Source organism: Rhinoderma darwinii, chromosome 3 (assembly GCF_050947455.1).
Source record: "Rhinoderma darwinii isolate aRhiDar2 chromosome 3, aRhiDar2.hap1, whole genome shotgun sequence".
Classification (NCBI taxonomy): Eukaryota; Metazoa; Chordata; class Amphibia; order Anura; family Rhinodermatidae; genus Rhinoderma; species Rhinoderma darwinii.
Window position 1 is genome coordinate 128,217,722 of NC_134689.1, and position 20,926 is coordinate 128,238,647.

General features: G+C 42.2%; 1 protein-coding gene across 3 annotated transcripts in view; it reads right to left on the minus strand.

The window, feature by feature from the left end:
- Positions 1–243: 243 nt before the first annotated feature.
- The window catches only part of ANO4 (anoctamin 4), a 257,106-nt gene continuing 236,423 nt past the window's right edge, over positions 244–20,926 (minus strand). For all 3 annotated transcript variants that reach the window (XM_075856701.1, XM_075856699.1, XM_075856700.1), the window contains 6 exons: positions 9,146–9,298; positions 7,903–8,050; positions 7,695–7,814; positions 7,431–7,536; positions 5,253–5,455; positions 244–816 (listed from right to left, as the gene is read on the minus strand). In XM_075856701.1, the coding sequence (XP_075712816.1) occupies positions 5,264–5,455; positions 7,431–7,536; positions 7,695–7,814; positions 7,903–8,050; positions 9,146–9,298 (719 nt within the window). In that variant the 3' untranslated portion in view covers positions 244–816; positions 5,253–5,263. The remainder of the gene's footprint in view (positions 817–5,252; positions 5,456–7,430; positions 7,537–7,694; positions 7,815–7,902; positions 8,051–9,145; positions 9,299–20,926) is intronic.

Genomic DNA, 20,926 nt, shown 5'->3' on the forward strand with positions numbered 1-20,926 from the left:
TAAAAAATTTCATTTTCTTTAACGTCCAAGGTTTGCAACGCTCATGTGAATCTAGCCTCATAGAGACAAAATACAGAGTATGATTTTTTAGTGATGCTTATAGAGGTCTAACATACATATAAAAAATACTTAAGGCCATAATATTAGACCAATAAATTATACATGATAGGTACTATAGACAGACTAAGTAAGTTACTAAACTGGGAACAGAAAATACTATAAATGATAAGCAGTTTAGGTGCATATTCCAGTTTATTGCATCACATTATACAAGCATAAAATGTGGCTTTGTCCCCAAGAACCTTCATTTAAAGTTTGAAAATTGAACATTCTCTGTAGTTTTGGCTATGTACAAATAATGAAGCTCCTTGAACTATGTACACTTATTTACATTTATATAGGATGTACAATAATATAGAAACTTTCCTCAGAAATATCTGAAGTACAAAAAAAGTGTTGCGCTGTAAACAGGTTTGCAGTTCCAAGTTTGTTGATTCAATGGAATATACCCTACAAGTCAAACTATGTAGCAGATAGTCACGTTTGCTAAACAAAAATGAAGCAAAAAAGCAAATAAAGGTAGAAAAAAAGGTGAAAAAATGTTTGACTGTATCCATTTCTGTACACAGGCTTAAAAAGCAAATGATGTCTTCCAGTGACAACATACTCGCTGTGGAATTGGTGAAGTTGCAATTTCACATTGCAAAATTGTTTCACAGTAGATCAGTTGCTGGGTACTTATACTGAGCTGTAGCCTTCTATCTTGTTTCCATGCAAGAAGGTATAAAATAGTGCAACTGTACCGATAATTGTTCTCTGCAGGTGAAAATAAGGGGTTCTAGTTAGTTAAAGCATAGTTTCCAAGATTTTAACAGAAAATGTTTACAATATGTATCTGAGGATGTAAAGTAAAATTGCTACATTTCCCCAAAAAATAATAATCCCATATTACGTCTCTCTTGATGTATTTGTCCCATGCTGCCATCTGTATTGATAGGTATTGAAATCTAAGTAGGAGGAGAATCTAGCTACTTCACTGATGTCATCATTGATCTAAATGTATAAGTATTGCCACTGGGAGACCGAATGATAAAGAAATTAGACCCCATGACTGTTAATATGACTGACATGGATTACCTGCCAAACAGATAAGTTCTGTCCCTGACACTGAAGGACACTAACAGTCAACTGGATTTAATTGAGTTAATATCTGTGTGATACATGCATAGTACAAGAACATATGTTGAAGCCACTAAAGCTAACCATGCATGTAAAGCTTTCCGGACCAAAAACAAGTAGAACGTTATAATTTACTTTCTAGGCAGAGGCATTAATGTACATTAATGCCACAAGACATGTCATAAATGTGTAATAAGTGCGGGTCCCATATCTGGGACCCTCACTTATTGGGAAAATGGGGGCCCACATTCTCTATAGACTTCAATGGAGATGGACAGAGCTCTACTTGTTCAGCTATTTGTGCAATATGGCCTATATATTTGCTTTGTTTAGAGGTAGTTGTACATTTCTATCGGTGTGACAATTGTACCCTGGATATATTATGACAATGCATATTTGGTGCACATAGTGGAAGTGGTTTAGAGCGATCAACGTGTTAGAGGGGGACTAAAGCAATAGGAGGGGGATGGGAAGTAACCCACTGCGTTGGGTAAGGATTTATAAGTATTGATTTGTTTTGTTGTGCGTTTGCTTAAAATACAAAACTATTTAGTAAAAATGATCCTATACATAGCTTTACACCACTCCAACCAATGCTTGACAAACTGGTCTAAAACTGGTACGCAGCTGGGTGGCCATGGAATGGCAATAAATGCTGAACAGTTCCTGTCCTGATTTTTTCTCTAGAGGTAGAGCTTTCATGTAATTTTCTGACATTTGTTCATCTGAATTGCTGCAAATGTGGCCTCCTATAACATTGCCATTTTCAAAGTCACTGTGATTTTCAGTATGACCTATTCTTCTGCTACTATTTCACTAGGGTGATTATATTGTTGTATGCTTGTTTATGAATTTGTTAGCATTTGCTGTGGCTGAAATTGCCTAACTCACGTGTGGTGTTCACCTACTTTTTGATCATGCAGGGTACTTGCTCATATATTTAGTAGTTAATTTAGTTATATATTTGCCTAATGTATTAGACATTGTAGAATAAAAATTGTATTATTAAAAATGTTTAGGCAACTGCTGTGCTCCTGGTTTTATTCCATTTATACTCTGTTCTTCCATTGATCCCAAGGCAATCTAGGGTTTATTTCCTTAGCACACATAGGAATCCTACTAGGAACTGTACTGGAAGAAGTTTATTTTATCATAATGTATAGTCTGAACCAAAGGGGTAATAATATATTACTCATACGCATTATTCTTTGTTAAATTTCATATTTGATATGTTGGTCACATTTGATACAATTGTCTTCCTAACCGGCAGCCCTTCAATCCCCTGATTTAAGCTTGATTTGTTCTTCACTCATTATTAGACACAGTGAGTCTGCGCTTACTTGACTTTCCCTGTAAGGGTATGTTCACACGCTGAGCCAAAAACGTCTGAAAATACGGAGCTGTTTTCAAGGGAAAACAGCACCTGATTTTCAGAAGTTTTTTGAGCAACTCACGTTTTTTGCGGCGTTCTTCGCGCCGTTTTCGCGCCGTTTTTTTGGTCGTTTTTGGAGCTGTTTTCAATAGAGTCTATGAGAAAACGGCTCCAAAAACGTCCCAAGAATTGTCCTGCACTTCTTTTGACGAAGCTGTAATTTTACGCGTCGTCTTTTGACAGCTGTCAAACGACAACGCGTAAATTACAGGTCGTCGGCACAGTACGTCGGCAAACACATTCAAATGAATGGGCAGATGTTTGCCGACGTATTGGAGCCGTATTTTCAGGCGTAAATCGAGGCATAATACGCCTCATTTACGCCTGAAAATAGGTCGTGTGAACCCAGCCTTAATCATGCATGCCAATACTTTTTCCTCTTGTCAGGAAAGAAAAATTGAATTATACTATTTTTAACTGAGGAAGGATGAATTGTGTAAAACAGATCTATATTCAGCTCCATATTGCAACTGGAACATCTATAAATGTTATCGGTAAAAAGTTGTAGATACTGGAAGGTTAAAGAGGCTCTGTCACCAGTTTCATACTTCCCTATCTCCTACCTAATATTATAGGCGCTGTGTTGTAGATTACTACTGTGTTGTTGATTTAAAAAAACTTTATTAGTGACAAAGTTATGATCATTTTAACATTTATGCAATTTTTTTGTAAAAGCCCAACTGGGCGTTTTTTTTTACTTTAACCAAGTGGGCGTTGTAAAGAAAAGTGCATGACGCTGACCAATCAGCGTCATATACTTCTCTTCATTCATGTCCAGCTTTAGTCATAGCACAGTGTGATCTCGTGAGATCACGCTGTGCCGTCACTTACTCCTGCACTGCAGTTCCTTCCCCAGAGCGTCGGGAGAATGACCAGACATCGCTGGTCAATGTCTGGTCATTCTCCCGTCGCTCTGGTGAAGTACCTGCGGTTGTAAGTGATGGCACAGCGTGATCTCGCAAGATCACGCTGTGCTGTGACTAAAGTTGGACATGAATGAAGAGAAGTGTATGACGCTGATTGGTCAGGGTCATACACTTTTCTTTCCAACGCCCACTTGGTTAATATAAAAAAAATGCCCAGTTGCGCTTTTACAAAAAATTTGCATACATTTTAAAATGATTATAACTTTGTCACTAATAAATGTTTTTAAAAAAAAAAAAACAACAACACAGTAGTAATCTACAACACAGCGCCTATTAGATTAGGTAGGGGATAGGGAAGTATGAAACTGGTGACAGAGCCTCTTTAAGGCCTGGGACACAAATGTATGTATGTTGTATGCTTGCAGGATCCAGCAACTATTATCATGTCAATGTTAAGTGATAAAATGACTGGTAAGAGGCTTTCATAGATACTCAGTGACCAGTATTTCTACTTTTCTGGTCCACAGACTAAGTTTGCTGTGTTATACCGGGAGACGACCAGAGTTTTCTGGTGAAGTAATGCACAAGTTATTCTAAAGAGGTGACATGCCTGGCAATTAAAAGGGTTGTCTGATTTGGACAATCCCTTTTCATTAGAGCCCCCTCCCCCTGAAAATAAGCTGGTCACAGGGTGTCCCATTGCTAAAACTTCCTAGCACAGGGGGTAATGAAGAATTACATTGTTTTTCTTTTAAATCAATGGGCTGTCCAGGTATGCACAGACATGTTGGGTCAAACAGAGAGAGGCGCTCTTTGTACCATAGCTACCCTGGCTAATAGATGGAGGTTATAAATGAGTGACTTTCATCTATTAACTCAGAATGCCCAGAGGCTATGTTTATATATTCGATTTTTCTAACTGAAAAATATGTCCTTGATTTGCCCGAGAATCCATGGCAGAAATATGAGGCTGACCCCCCGGATTTCTGAGGCTGTTTTGCTATATGCACGTGTTGCAGAATTTGATTAAAAAGCGTAGATAAATGCAGGTAATTCCAAGGGTAAAATCCGCACCTTTTATTGCAGGTTTTTTTTAATGCATTTTTAGATGCAGTTTTAACCTATTGATGCAGAAATAGGTGCAGATTTTAGTGCGTTTTTTTTATATTGTCAGATACAATTCTGAGAGGGAAACACAAAATAAATTGATATGCTGCAGATTTTAAAATGCACACTGCAGATTCATTTACGTACGGAAAAATTCTGCAACATTTAGATGAGATTTCTTGAAACCTCATTTACTTTGCTGGTACTATATTACGCATCGTGTGCATGTGGTCTAAACTGGGCTAATCTGCGTGTGGCTACTCAATGCAGTTTTCACACGGAATACATGTGGAGACCGCATCAATTTTTAACATGTTACTTATTTTTTTTACCACAACTTGGTTTTCAATTGCGCGTGCGAAAAATTCCGCCCCGTTAACAACGGGGCGGTTTTCCATTAAAGTCAATGGGATGCTTTTTGAAAGCAGTATTCATGCGTATCTTGGCGAGGAATAGGCACTGTTTCCGCTCCAGAACACGCGTGCAAATATGCTGTGTGAACATGGCCTAGTAGGATATTTGAAAATAGGTTTTCTAAACCAGATAACCTATAAGCAGAAACTAACTAATCAACTATAATAAACAGTTTGGCAGACCCTAGCAGACTCCCTACCCCAAGTGTGATATAGTGGTTATCAAGAGCCATCCATTGGTAAATATTTTCTCACTTTATTCACAATTAGGGCCACTCATTATGTTGACATTTTCCATTGTTCTTCCTTTCTTTTTTTTCCTTCTGCACTCTTTCAAGTTCTGCTTCATACATCATTTCTTGTATAAGATATTTTTCCCTCCGCATTCGATCACGCAGATCCTTGGGAAGGTCTGGTATTAGGTAGGAAATCAAATTCTTTATGCAAAAAACAAGATGCTGCAAGACAGAAAATATGTAAAATTACTTAAATAGTGTCAAACATATAATAGAATATTCTCTACAGTCTAAATCTGTCAGAGAAATTGAGAGACATAAACAAAAGTTAGAAAAAGGCCTGAAATGAATTATGGAATTGCATTATCAGATTACAATTGCAATTATACAGTTGTTGTAGTTCTATATTAGAAATTGTGGTATTTTATCATATAAATGCTAGTATACTATAGTATAAATAGTGGTACATTATAGTATAAATGGTGGAATATTATAGTATCAGTAAAGTTATATGATAATATAAATGGTGATATACTATAGTATAAATGGTGATCTATTATAGTTTAAATGGTGGTATATTATAGTATGTGTTGGTATATTTATAGTGTAAATGGTGGTAATTTATGATATAAATAGTGTAATTATAAATACGGGTTGCCAACCGTCCGTACATTTACGGACAGTGCGCTAAAACCGGGTGTTTTTATCTGCTGTCCGTAGTGTCCGGCAGAAAAACACACATTGTCCTTGATTTTTTTCTTCCCCCGAAAGTCTGCACTGCGCATGCGCCACAATTGACATACGCAGTGCAAACAACACAAAGGAAGCGGCGGCTGCACCAGGGAAATTATAGCCGGTTCGGAGAACCAGTGTGAAACGAGACTAAGAATCGGTCCCCTGCACTCAATTGTATCCGCGTCCTTAGCACGCGGATACAATTAATTAGTCTAGCGTTGCCTGGTGAGGCATGGGAACTATCAGTACAGTGCCTTGCCATTCAGCGCTTTAGCAATGATGCAGTCCGCACGATGACGTTGTTGCGCTGAATGCGTCACTGGAGGACGGGGCGGGAACAGTGGCAGGTGAGAAGGTAATGTTGTTGTTTTTGCAGTTGGCAGTGTTGAAGCTACAAGGGACTCTCTGGGGGGCACTATCTACAAAGGACTCTAGGGGGGGCACTATCTACAGGGTACTCTCTGGGGTGCTCTATCTACAGGGGACTATATGGGGCACTATCTACAGGAGGCTTTATGAGGGGCACTATCTCTTGATTTTGTAATGTGTCTGTAAAAATTTTGGTCTGTAGTGCAGAAATTACTGAAGTTGAGGTTGGCAACCCTGGTATAAACGGTGGCATACAATAGTATAAATAGTGGTATACTATAGTATAAATGGTGGAATACTATAGTTTAAATGGTCGTATACTAGAGTATAAATAGTGGTAGATTCTAGTTTAAATGGTGGAATACTATAGTATAAATAGTGGTATATTATAGTATAAATGATCGTATACTATAGTATATATGGTGGTATATATAAATTATCGTATTCTATAGTATAAATGGTGGTATATATTAATGACTGTATACTATAGAATAAATAGTGGTATATTATAGTATAAATAGTTGAATACTATAGCTTGAATGGTGGCATACTATAGTGATGGTAATTTCTGTCTAAAAGTTATCAAAGAATGACAAATCCTAACAATGATAATAGTAGGGAATCTAAAAACTTAAAGGGATTGCCTGGTTTCAGCAAATTAATGTTATTTTTTTGTATAAATAAAAGTTCTACAACATACTTTCTCTATTAATTCTTCACACTTTTCAACATCCCTGCTTGTGGTTATTCAGCAGGAACATTCATTGTTTACTTCCAGTGGATAAAATTCTGTCCATGGTCATGTGATGGACACACAGGTGCTGTGATCATTAGGAGACACAGCTCAGATGCACATATTGTAACTGTAACGAGACGTGTATCTGTGTGTATATCATATGAATAGAATTTTATCCACTGGAAGTAAACTATGAATGTTCCTACTGAATAACAACAAGCAGAGATCTTGGAAACTGTGAGGAATAATACAGAAAGTAATTGGAAAATTGTGTAAATTTTAATTATACAAAAAAATTACATTAATTTGCTGAAAGAGGACAAACCCTTTAAACAATCCTGGGTTATAACATCTTACCTCAAATACAATGATAAAAGCTAAACGTGCAGCAAGAACATGCCAAAACTGTAGAGTATAAGCATAGGGTTCAGGAGCATGAGGAGGATCTCTGTAGTCCCGGTACCTTGAGAATACAGAACATTGCTTACTTTACACGAATAGAACAAAACACATACAAAAAGGAAAAAAAAAAAGAATATATTGTGAAGAAACTGACTTATAGATTAAAAAATATATATATATTCATAATGCAATTTTTTTAATTAAATTGATTGCTTTTACCGGCAATATTTTACAAGGGATCCATTAAATCTTCTTGCATGAAATTCAGAATCTGATCGATTTTCAAAATCATGGACTTGGAAGACAGAAAGGCTGGCATTTACATAGCCAACCATACACCTTAGCAGAAGAAAAAAAATGATAGTCATTATTCCAAATTGTCTCATTAATACACAGTCAAGGAAAATGTGAGAAAACATGACTATACTTTTCTCCAGCTTGTCCTTGACCAGCACAAGGTCCATACTTATAGGCGTAAACCAGTCGAGGAATGAAGTCTGAGGTAACAGCTATGACAAATGCATTGGTGATAACAGATAGAATACCAATGCCTTCTAGAATCCCATACCAGATACCTGAGAAAATAAGAATTGAACAAAACAGATAATATTTCATGGTTCTCAATAGAGAGATCAGTTTAGACTCTAGACTTTATACTACCTGTTACTGGTTGCTAAGCAGAAACAAGACAACTATAAACCACCATACATCTATCCAATCCCAAATTGCTTTAATAAATTAATAAGCCAAATATAAGGGTATGCCCAGACGTGGCGGAGTTCTGCATACACTGTCCGCATCAATGCCGCACAGAATCTGCGTTGCAGATTCTGTTGCAGCTTTGCCTAAAATGGGCATTAAATTGATGCGGACTAGCCGTTGCGTATTGAGGGGAAGAGGGCTTCCCTTCTCTCTATCAGTGCAGGATAGAGAGAAGGGACAGCCCTTTTCCTAGTAAAAGTAAAAGAAATTCATACTGACCCGGCCGTTGTGTTGGTGACGCGTCCCTCTCTTGACATCCAGCCCGACCTCCCTGGATGACGTGGCAGTCCATGTGACCGCTGCAGCCTGTGATTGGCTGCAGCCGTCACTTGGACTGAAACGTCATCCCGGGAGGCCGGACTGGAGGAAGAAGCAGGGAGTTCTCGGTAAGTAGGAACTTCTATTTTTTTTTACAGGTTGATGTATATTGTGACACTGTCCAGGGTGCTGAAACAGTTACTGCCGATCGTTTAACTCTTTCAGCACCCTGGACAGTGATTATTTACTGTAAACAAACCCTACTAAAAAGCTGTGGAAGGCAATGGAGAAACGTGTACGCTGCGGATTTACGGAGCAATTCCGCCATGTCTGGTCATGCCCTAAAGGACTAGATGAAAATGACTATTGAAGAATTATGTTTTCTTACAGTATATCAATGGTGGAGGCGAATATAGTGTTAAAACAAGAAGCAGATGGCTATAAATTGCAGAGCCACTAAGTGAACTGCCATGTTGCAGATTTGGAAGCTACATATCTTAACAAGTCCATGTAGAACGTGTCTGACAAATTTCCATTTGAGACAGCATAACCCTGGACACAGCATTTTCAATGTGTAAGTATTGAATAACATTACTGTTTACCATAATCGAACTAGATTGCACATTGATGAAGCAGTCAATCTCACTCACCTATGTCCTTGGCTCGTGAAGCTAATGGTCTCCTCCACTGACTGATAAATTTGTAAGCATCAAGACGGATTTCAATAATATTGTTAAGTAAGGCAAGGAGTGGTGCAAGGGGAAAAGCAGCCACAAAGATAGTTGTGAAGCCAAATTGAAGGACTGTGAAAAAATCAAGTTAACAATATTACTATAAATATACCAACTGTTGTCAGGAATATATGCCAGCACAAAAATCCTTCTAATTAGGTCTCATGCACATGGCCGTATCACGGATCAATGCGGTTTGGATATGTGATACAGTGCCAAAAGAATTCTCTGGGCCCATATTATACCTCAGTATACACCCGATTTTCCACAGAGCTATACAGAGTTTTTTTTCACACAGATTCCATGAGATATCAGGAGAAAAAAATTGTGGCATGCTCTATCATATGCTGTATTATGGAAGTATAAATAGAAAGAACTGCAGCACTCAGGATTTCCAAAAAGTGAAAAAGTGGTTTTATTCACCAAGCATAAAAAGTTGCAACGCTACAACCCATAATGTGTCTTTATCAAGCATAATTACATTGATTGAGTGCACACTTTATATAGCACATAGTCAGTGACATCACTTCCCATTTGAATTTAATGTAAATGACACATAATGTAGTAGAAAATACATTGTAAAACCTATCAATACTCCACATAGTGTCTATAGAGTACAAAGTGTTTAAATATGTGAGGATCGCCATGGAATACCGTTGCAGAGCAGCAGAAACCTAACCCCTACGATCTCTAACAGCGTTTGCGCGTGTCAAATCCTGCACATCCGGCGTCTCTCGTTTCCCAGGGTAGCAGATCGCAGAATACAGGAAACTACGTGTGCATGTCTAAAGTTACACTGCACATGCATCCCCTACTCTAGATATTGGGCCACTACATAACCCCTTACTTTTGCCCGCAACTCTAAAATCAGTAGCGCTAGCATTAATTCAATACTGTGGATAACTTGAACTATCGTAACCCAAACTTTCGATTAGTTAAACATAGTATTATAAAAGTTTTAACATCAGAAGGATACCTTCTAATCCGAAATGCAGAGACTCATCTAATTACTGTAGTAAGGGAACAAGATATAAACCTATTGACAAGTTATCGAAATAGGGAATCGCTCTAAAACTTTCACCAGCATTTAAATACTACTATCTTGCAAAACCAAATAAATGGAAAATACACCCCACATAACTATTTTTCAGCTATTTATTAAATACCATACCCCATATAATGGGTTTAAACAATCCAATATATCCAGCTACTATTCAATACCAAACAGAGTATAATAATCCTCAAGTTATCCACAGAATAGATCAGGCACATGGTGTTCTCCAAACTTGCTGCACACTGTATTCATGGTTTCTCCCACAAAGAAATGGGGAGTATCTATATAATACATAAAAACAGTAAGTAATCATTCATAAAAAATATCAATAGATACCTACACACACAACCAATAGCTGGGCACTAAATCTTAAATATATACTAGATGATGACGTGGCCAGAACCACACTGGGGCAAACGAATAAGCTATGCCAGTAGTCCTAAACTCCCTATTCAACCCTTTCGGTTCCAGGGTATCGAGTTCATATATCCATCTAAGTTCAAGTTTTTGCAAGGTCTTCTCTCTATCTCCACCCCTTCTCATTGGGGGCACCCCATCAATAATTTTAAATCGCAGCTGGGAGATATTGTGTCTAAGTCTGATAAAGTGTTCTGGGACAGGTAACTCCATCTTCTGACTACTAATTGTGTATTTGTGTTGATTAATACATGTACGACACTCTTGAGTGGTCTCCCCCACATATAGATAACCACATGGCCATTGAATTACGTATATTTCGAAACTTGATTGACAAGTAAAAAAAAAATTTATTTTATATATTTTACCAGTTCTAGGGTGTACAAAAGTCTTATCCCACATTGTATTGTTACAATTACAACATTCGAAGCAGGGAAAACATCCCTTTTTTGTAATATTTATTCTATTCTTAGGACCAATATCGGCACGTACGAAGCGATCCCTTAAGTTAGGTGGTCTACTAAAAGACATCATTGGAAGTTTTTGGAATTCAACCTTTTCCGGAAATGTATCGCCCTGAATGTGCCAATAGCACCTGATAATTTTAGACATTTTCTTACTTATTGGTGAAAAAGCAGATACAAGTGGGAGTCTTTTATGGACCTTCTTGTATGGTTTTCTAACAAGGAGGCCCCCCTATTCCGTTCTTCTATTTTTAACGTAGCTCTCGCAAGAATGGGCATTGGATAACCCCTATTTATAAATTTATGGCACATGGTTTTAAAGAGGCTCTGTCACCACATTATAAGTGCCCTATCTCCTACACAATGTAATTGGCGCTGTAATGTAGATAACAGCAGTGTTTTTATTTAGAAAAACTATCAATTTTGACCAAGTTATGACCTATTTTAGATTTATTCTAATTAGTTTCTTAATGTCCAACTGGGCGTTTTTTAGCTTTTGACCAAGTGGGCGTTGTAAAGAGAAGTATATGACGCTGACCAATCAGTGACCAATCAGCGTCATACACTTCTCTCCATTCATGTACTCAGACATCGTGATATAGACATTGCGTCCTGGCTGGAGGTGATGTCTATTCACTCTCAAGACACTTCAGTAAAGTTAATGTGTGAGTAAGTGACAGCACATCGTGATCTCGCAAGATCACAATGTGCTGAGTATATGAATGGAGAGAAGTATATGACACTGATTGGTCAGCTTTTGACCAAGTGGGCGTTGTAAAGAGAAGTGTATGACACTGACCAATCAGCGTCATACACTTCTCTCCATTCATGTACTCAGACATCGTGATATAAGGAAACTAGTGGAAGACCACCTATCTCACAATGTTGTAAACAGATCACATTGGTGTGCACCACCTGTAGTAACTATGTATTTAGGGAAGGAAGGAGAAGAAGTATGTGATCTGAAATTAATATGTAACTCTTATTAATATGCATTAAATGAAATGAAAATAAACAGTAAAATATCCGATGGTGTAAAAGGTATGTGTGAGTGACCCCCAAACTCACATACCTAGGCCATGTATATTGAAGATGTCATGGTTTGTAATTCATAACAGAGTGTTCAAAAAAGAACACAAATGACTATGCTTCCAAACCAGCGATTATATTCTCAGGTCTGCGGCAGTGCAATAATGAAGCAGGGTAGCTAGTGTCACCACCATGCAGCTGCGCTGCAGCAAAGTGTGAACATGGGTCTAGAGACTAACCCTCACATTAGGTATATTGTGTGCCAGACCAGGAGCACAAACAGCCGCCCAGGCTGTGCTGCTGTGATATGCAAAAACCTTGTGTGTGTCCTTGTTATATGAGAAACAGTGTGGTAAATGAATTATTTGTTATAAACCAAATTAGTCGGTTTCAATAGGGATGCCGGCAACCTTATTAGAATTGAAGCATACGGGTCAGAGTAGTGGGAGCCACTCATGCCCGTGATGTTCCTGGTTCAGGATAAATGTCCTGCTGCACCCATAAACACAATTGCCGCAGAGGGTGTGAATAGTAAGCAGACAGCTGCGCTGTCATGCTGCCGCTCTGTGTGCCAGAGCAGTATCCTGGAGATAAGCTCTATATCCCCTGCTGTGCCGAACTAAGACGCGTATAGCCAGCCGCTCATGTGTGACAGCAGATTGCGCTGTGCTGAGCAGCACTGTCACTAAAGCACACGGGTCAGAGTAGTGAAAACCACTCATGCCCGTGATGTTGCTGTAGGACACGGCTGATTCAGGGTGAAATCCTGCCGTACCTACAAGCACAATTGCCGCAGAGGGTGTGAGTAATGAGCAGACAGCTGCACTCTCACGCCGCCGCTCTGTGGACCAGAGCAGTAGCGTGGAGACCAGCTGTATCTCCCTTGCTGTGCTCGCGCCCAGTGTGAACTCAGACGCGGCACAGATAATATGCCAAAGCGCAGATCCACTGTAAGTGGACCTGAGCTATGTGTGCAGCCCTGTCCCCGTGGGTGACCGGGGTAGGCAGTGATAAGGGAGCCGCACGGCATTTGCACCGGCGGTCAGATTAGAACGGCGGCTGGAAGAGGCGTACAACCAGCCGCTCGTATGTGACAGCAGGATACACTAGGCTAAATAGCACAGCCGCACTGTTAACTGTCGGCTGAATTAACTGCTGTCACCCAGGTAGGAAGCATTAATAATTCATTGGCCTGTCAGGCATCTGTGGCCATGTGTTACACCAGGGAAGGATTAAAAGGATTGAGCACCCGACGCGCGTTTCGCCAGCATTCTGGCTTCTTCTAGAATGCTGGCTAAACGCGCGTCGGGTGCACAATCCTTTTAATCCTTCCCTGGTGTAACACATGGCCACAGATGCCTGACAGGCCAATGAATTATTAATGCTTCCTACCTGGGTGACAGCAGTTAATTCAGCCGACAGTTAACAGTGCGGCTGTGCTATTTAGCCTAGTGTATCCTGCTGTCACATACGAGCGGCTGGTTGTACGCCTCTTCCAGCCGCCGTTCTAATCTGACCGCCGGTGCAAATGCCGTGCGGCTCCCTTATCACTGCCTACCCCGGTCACCCACGGGGACAGGGCTGCACACATAGCTCAGGTCCACTTACAGTGGATCTGCGCTTTGGCATATTATCTGTGCCGCGTCTGAGTTCACACTGGGCGCGAGCACAGCAAGGGAGATACAGCTGGTCTCCACGCTACTGCTCTGGTCCACAGAGCGGCGGCGTGAGAGTGCAGCTGTCTGCTCATTACTCACACCCTCTGCGGCAATTGTGCTTGTAGGTACGGCAGGATTTCACCCTGAATCAGCCGTGTTCTACAGCAACATCACGGGCAGGGCCGCCATCAGGAATTTCAGGGCCCCCTACAGCTAAATTTTCTGGGCCCCCCTACCGTGGCACCGCCTGTTAACGGTACTCCGTCCAGCACTATATCATGGTACCCAGGGCCGCCATCAGGGGGGGTATTATGGGTACTGATGTGAGAGGCCCGGCCAAACCTAATTGAAAGGGGGGCCCGGCAACTGCCGCGACTTGCCTTTGGTAGAAAAAAAAACAGGCCCCTGCAATGGGGCTTGTTTTTTTCACCAAAAGAATGTCGTGAGCTGCGGGCCCCCCTTTCAATTAGGTTTGGCCGGGCCTTTCACATCAGTACCCATAATACCCCCCCTGATGGCGGCCCTGGGTGGCATGGGGGTCGTCATGGGGGCCGTCAAACCTTGCCGCCAGTGCGACCGATCGCGCGCACCCGCAAACTCCCGCGCATGCGCACCCGCGACCGCCTGGAACCGCGCACCGAATTTTGAGGCAGATTTTGACCTGCCCACACTATCTTGCCGCGTTTTTTGCCCGCGGCGATTGAGGACAGCAGACAAAAAACGCAGGGAAAAATGCATTTTCTGCCTCCCATTGATTTCGATGGCAGGTCAGAGGCGGAACCGCGGCAAGAAAGGACGTGCTGCTTTTTCTTTTTTCCGCGACTGGCTCCCATTGATTTCAGATTACATCAATGGGAGGCGGTTTTGGAAGTTGTTTGGTGCTGATTCTGACGCAGTGTCCGAGTCAATATCAAGGCCCAAAAACTTTGTGAACTGGGCCTTATTGTTAGGGCTTATTCAGACGAACGTGTAATACGTCCGTGCAACGTGTGTGATTTTCACGCGCCTCGCACGGACCTATGTTACTCTATGGGGCCGTTCAGACTGTCAGTGATTTTCACGTAGCGTATGTCCGTGTGTCCGCTGCATAAAACTCACGACATGTCCGATATTTGTGCATTGTTCGCGCATCACGCACGCATTGAAGTCAATGGGTGCGTGAAAATCACGCCCAGCACTTCCGCAGCCGTATAAACTATGAATGAAAACAGAAAAGCACCACGTGCTACAAACATACAAACAGAGTGTCATAATGATGGCGGCTGCGCGAAAATCACGCAGCCACGCATCATACGCTGCTGACACACGGAGCTGTTATGGACCTTTTGCATGCGCAAAACGCCACATTTTTGCGCACGCAAAATTCACACGCTCGTGTAAATCCGGCCTTAGGGTAGGAACACACTAGGCATGAACACTGCGGATTTTATGCAACACATTTTATTGTGGATAATCCGCAGCGTATTACAGTCGCAGCAGAGTGGATGAGATTTAAACAAATCTCATTCACACGCTGCAAAAAAAATGGACCTGCAGTGTGGCTTTTGGCTTTTTAAGCCGCAGCGTGTCAATTTATTCTGTGGAATCGCTGCTCCTCTGTTGCGGAAATGCTGCGGTTCTGCCGCAAAAATCACACATGAGAAAAAAAAAAAAAAAAGGTACTTTTTTAAATTTATAAAAAAGTTTAGACTTGCCCCGGCCGTAGTCCTGGTGACGCGATCCTCTATTCTTAGTGCAGCCCGGCCTCCTGTCATGACGTTTCATACCATGTGACTGCTGCAGCGGTCACATGGTCTACAGCATCATCCCAGGAGGCGGGGCTACGTTCAGAAGAGAGAGATGCGTCACCAGGACTACGGCCGGGGTAAGTCTAAACTTTTTTTTCCCTGCAGGATTCCCGCAGCGGACACGCCTCACGAAACCTGAGCCACTATTTGGTGCGGTTTTGCTGTCGGAATTCCCTGCGGCTACCGGGGAGGATAAGCTGTGTAGTTTTACTCAGCATATCCGCCTAGTGTGTTCCTACCCTTATGATGTCGCTCCTGGAGCTGCTGCCGGTCTCTAAATAGGAAATTGGTCCAGTAGAATTTAGAATTATTTCTTTTTGTGAACCAGCTTAAAAAAATACAAAACTTTTGTGTTAGGGCCTGTTCACATGACCGTTCGCTTCCGCTCCGGGGTTCCGTCTGAGGTTTCCGTCGGGTGAACCCCGCAACGGAAAATGAAAGTGATAGCACAGCTTCCGTTTCCGTCAGCATTAGCGCAGTCGACTCCGCTATTGATTCCGTCCGAAAACCTGCCGGAATGGTGACGAACGGAAACCATTAGCGATGTTTCCGTCACCATTGAGATCAATGGTGACTGAAACGGAAGCTGTGCTGTCACTTTCACTTTCCGTTGCGGGGTTCACCCGACAGAAACCTCAGACGGAACCCCGGAGCGGAAGCGAACGGTGATGTGAACAGGCCCTAACACAAAAGTTTTGTATTTTTTTTAAGCTGGTTCACAAAAAAAAATAATTTCAAATTCTACTGGACCAACTGCCTATTTAGAGACCGTCAGCAGCTCCAGGAGCGACATCATAAGGGTAGGAACACACTAGGCGGATATGCTGAGTAAAACTACACAGCTTATCCACCCCGGTAGCCGCAGGGAATTCTGCCAGCAAAACCGCACCAAATAGTGGCGCAGGTTTCGTGAGGCGTGTCCGCTGCGGGAATCCTGCAGGGAAACAAAAGTTTAGACTTGCCCCGGCCGTAGTCCTGGCGACGCATCTCTCTCTTCTGAACGTAGCCCCGCCTCCTGGGATGACGCTGTAAACCATGTGACCGCTGCAGCAGTCACATGGGATGAAACGTCATGACAGGAGGCCGGGCTGCGCTAAGAATAGAGGATCGCGTCACCAGGACTACGGCCGGGGCAAGTCTAAACTTTTTTATAAATGTAAAAAAGTACCTTTTTTTTTTCTCTTTTGTGATTTTTGCGGCAGAACCGCAGCATTTCCGCAACAGAGGAGCAGCGATTCCACAGAATACATTGACACGCTGCGGCTTAAAAAGCCACACTGCAGGTCCATTATTTTTGCAGCGTGCGGATGAGATTTGTTTAAACCTCATCCACTCTGCTGCGACTGTGATACGCTGCGGATTATCCACAATAAAATGTGTTGCATAAAATCCGCAGTGTTCATGCCTAGTGTGTTCCTACCCTAAGGCCGGATTCACACGAGCGTGTGCTTTTTGCGTGCGCAAAAACGTGGCGTTTTGCGCATGCAAAAGGTCCATAACAGCTCCGTGTGTCAGCAGCGTATGATGCGTGGCTGCGTGATTTTCGCGCAGCCGCCATCATTATGACACTCTGTTTGTATGTTTGTAGCACGTGGTGCTTTTCTGTTTTCATTCATAGTTTATACGGCTGCGGAAGTGCTGGCCGTGATTTTCACGCACCCATTGACTTCAATGGGTGCGTGATGCGCGAACAATGCACAAATATCGGACATGTCGTGAGTTTTACGCAGCGGACACACGGACACACGCTGCGTGAAAATCACTGACAGTCTGAACGGCCCCATAGAGTAACACAGGTCCGTGCAAGGCGCGTGAAAATCACACACGTTGCACGGATGTATTACACGTTCGTCTGAATAAGCCCTAACAATAAGGCCCAGTTCACAGAGTTTTTGGGCCTTGATATTGACTCGGACACTGCGTCAGAATCAGCACCAAACAACTTCCAAAACCGCCTCCCATTGATTTAATCTGAAATCAATGGGAGCCAGTCGCGGAAAAAAGAAAAAGCAGCACGTCCTTTCTTGCCGCGGTTCCGCCTCTGACCTCCCATCGAAATCAATGGGAGGCAGAAAATGCATTTTTCCCTGCGTTTTTTGTCTGCTGTCCTCAATCGCCGCAGGCAAAAAACGCAGCAAAAAACGCGGCAAGATAGTGTGGGCAGGTCAAAATCTGCCTCAAAATTCTTTAAGGAATTTTGAGGCAGATTTTTTCGGCCTGCAAAATACTCTGTGTGAACAGGGCCATACATAAACAGCACTTTGAGACATTTTACTCACTGTGTCAGAAGAGATGCTCCCACTCCAGTGTTCGTCAGGCGATGTCTTCGGTCCAGATGTCGTCCTTCACCTCCAGGCAATGGCGGGGATCGAAGAACTCCTGCCGCCGCGCAAGAACTGGACTCCTCCCCCTCTCCTTACGCAGCTACGCTCTGGAGAAGGAGGAGGAGGCGGAGTCGGACGAGGAGGCGGAGTCGGACGAGGAGGCGGAGTCGGACGAGGAGGCCGAGGCGGAGTCGGAGGCGTGCCAGCAGGTAATTAGACTGTGCGCCGCTGTCCTGGCTGTTCTTCCCAGTTGATTGGTCGCTGTACTTTTGGTGCGTGCGCACCGCATCCCTCTCGGCGGCGGGCACGAGCGGGTTGCTTTCCGGCGTGTCCGGTCGTTCGCGCGTGAGCGCGCATTTGCGGTAACGAGCGCGATGTTTCGCGGCGGCGTTAGAGAGGGGGGCCCGCAGCTCACGCCGGTGTTTGACGAGAGGGGGGCCCGCAGCTCACGACATTGCTTTGGTGAAAAGAACAGGCCCCATTGCAGGGGCCTGTTTTTTTCTACCAAAGGCAAGTCGCGGCAGTTGCCGGGCCCCCCTTTCAATTAAGTTTGGCCGGGCCCCCTACAGTAGTACCCCTAATACCCCCCTGATGGCGGCCCTGATCACGGGCATGAGTGGTTTTCACTACTCTGACCCGTGTGCTTTAGTGACAGTGCTGCTCAGCACAGCGCAATCTGCTGTCACACATGAGCGGCTGGCTATACGCGTCTTAGTTCGGCACAGCAGGGGATATAGAGCTTATCTCCAGGCTACTGCTCTGGCACACAGAGCGGCGGCATGACAGCGCAGCTGTCTGCTTACTATTCACACCCTCTGCGGCAATTGTGTTTATGGGTGCAGCAGGACATTTATCCTGAACCAGGAACATCACGGGCATGAGTGGCTCCCACTACTCTGACCCGTGTGCTTCAATTCTAATAAGGTTGCCGGCATCCCTATTGAAACCGACTAATTTGGTTTATAACAAATAATTCATTTACCACACTGTTTCTCATATAACAAGGACACACACAAGGTTTTTGCATATCACAGCAGCACAGCCTGGGCGGCTGTTTGTGCTCCTGGTCTGGCACACAATATACCTAATGTGAGGGTTAGTCTCTAGACCCATGTTCACACTTTGCTGCAGCGCAGCTGCATGGTGGTGACAGTAGCTACCCTGCTTCATTATTGCACTGCCGCAGACCTGAGAATATAATCGCTGGTTTGGAAGCATAGTCATTTGTGTTCTTTTTTGAACACTCTGTTATGAATTACAAACCATGACATCTTCAATTTACATGGCCTAGGTATGTGAGTTTGGGGGTCACTCACACATACCTTTTACACCATCGGATATTTTACTGTTTATTTTCATTTCATTTAATGCATATTAATAAAAGTTACATATTAATTTCAGATCACATACTTCTTCTTCTTCCTTCCCTAAATACATAACGACATCGTGATATAGACATTGCGTCCTGGCTGGAGGTGATGTCTATTCACTCTCAAGACACTTCAGTAAAGTTAATGTGTGAGTAAGTGACAGCACATCGTGATCTCGCAAGATCACAATGTGCTGAGTATATGAATGGAGAGAAGTATATGACACTGATTGGTCAGCGTCATACACTTCTCCTTACAACGCCCACTTGGTCAAAAGCTAAAAAAACGCTGAGTTGTTCATTAAGAAACTCATTAGCATAAAGCTAATATAGGTCATAACTCCGTCAAAAATGATCGTTTTTCTAAATAAAAAACACTGTTGTTATCTACATTACAGCGCCGATCAGATTATGTAGGAGATAGGGCACTTATAATCTGGTGACAGAGCCTCATTAAGTCTTTCATCCACAACCTCCTCATCTGACACTATCCTTTTAACTCTAAGGAGCTGGCTAAAAGGTAATGAATCTACCATACCACGAGGAAGACAACTATTGAAATGAAGCAAGTTATTACGGTCTGTTAATTTGACAAAAAGATCTGTACTCAATGTTTTATCCGTTTTGAGAACAGTTGTATCCAAAAATTGCATTTCATCCCTGGAATAGATCATAGTAAGTTGACGTTCAGGGAAATGTCCATTCATTTCATCCCTGAATTCCAATAATTTTTCATTAAGAAACTCATTAGCATAAAGCTAATATAGGTCATAACTCCGTCAAAAATTATCGTTTTTCTAAATAAAAAACACTGTTGTTATCTACATTACAGCGCCGATCAGATTATGTAGGAGATAGGGCACTTATAATCTGGTGACAGAGCCTCTTTAAGTCTTTCATCCACAACCTCCTCATCTGACACTATCCTTTTAACTCTAAGGAGCTGGCTAAAAGGTAATGAATCTACCATACTACGAGGAAGATAACTATTGAAATGAAGCAAGTTATTACGGTCTGTTAATTTGACAAAAAGATCTGTACTCAATGTTTTATCCGTTTTGAGAACAGTTGTATCCAAAAATTGCATTTCATCCCTGGAATAGATCATAGTAAGTTGACGTTCAGGGAAATGTCAATTCATTTCATCCCTGAATTCCAATAATTTTTGTTCATTACTATGCCACACAAAGAAGATGTCATCTATGTACCTCATCCAGCCCCCACAAATTGAAATTTTCTGCTACATTATATGCGTTGTTGACATTAAATTAAAATGGGAAGTGATGTCGCTGACTATGTTCTATATAAAGCGTGCACTCAATCAATGTAATTATGCTTGATAAAGACCCAATATGGGTTGAAACTTTGCAAGTTTTTATGCTTGGTGATTAAAACCACTTTTTGGAAATCCTGAGCGCTGCAGTTCTTTATATTTATACTGGCTACATGTTGTATCTGTGGACCTCAGACGTTTTGGCTGCTTGCACCTCCCTGCTTTGGGAATTTGCCTGCTTTCCCCTCTGTGAAACATAATTGGTTGTGCCACTGATCTCTTGGTATTACGGAAGTATTCTTCCCTCAAAGTATTACTTCTACAG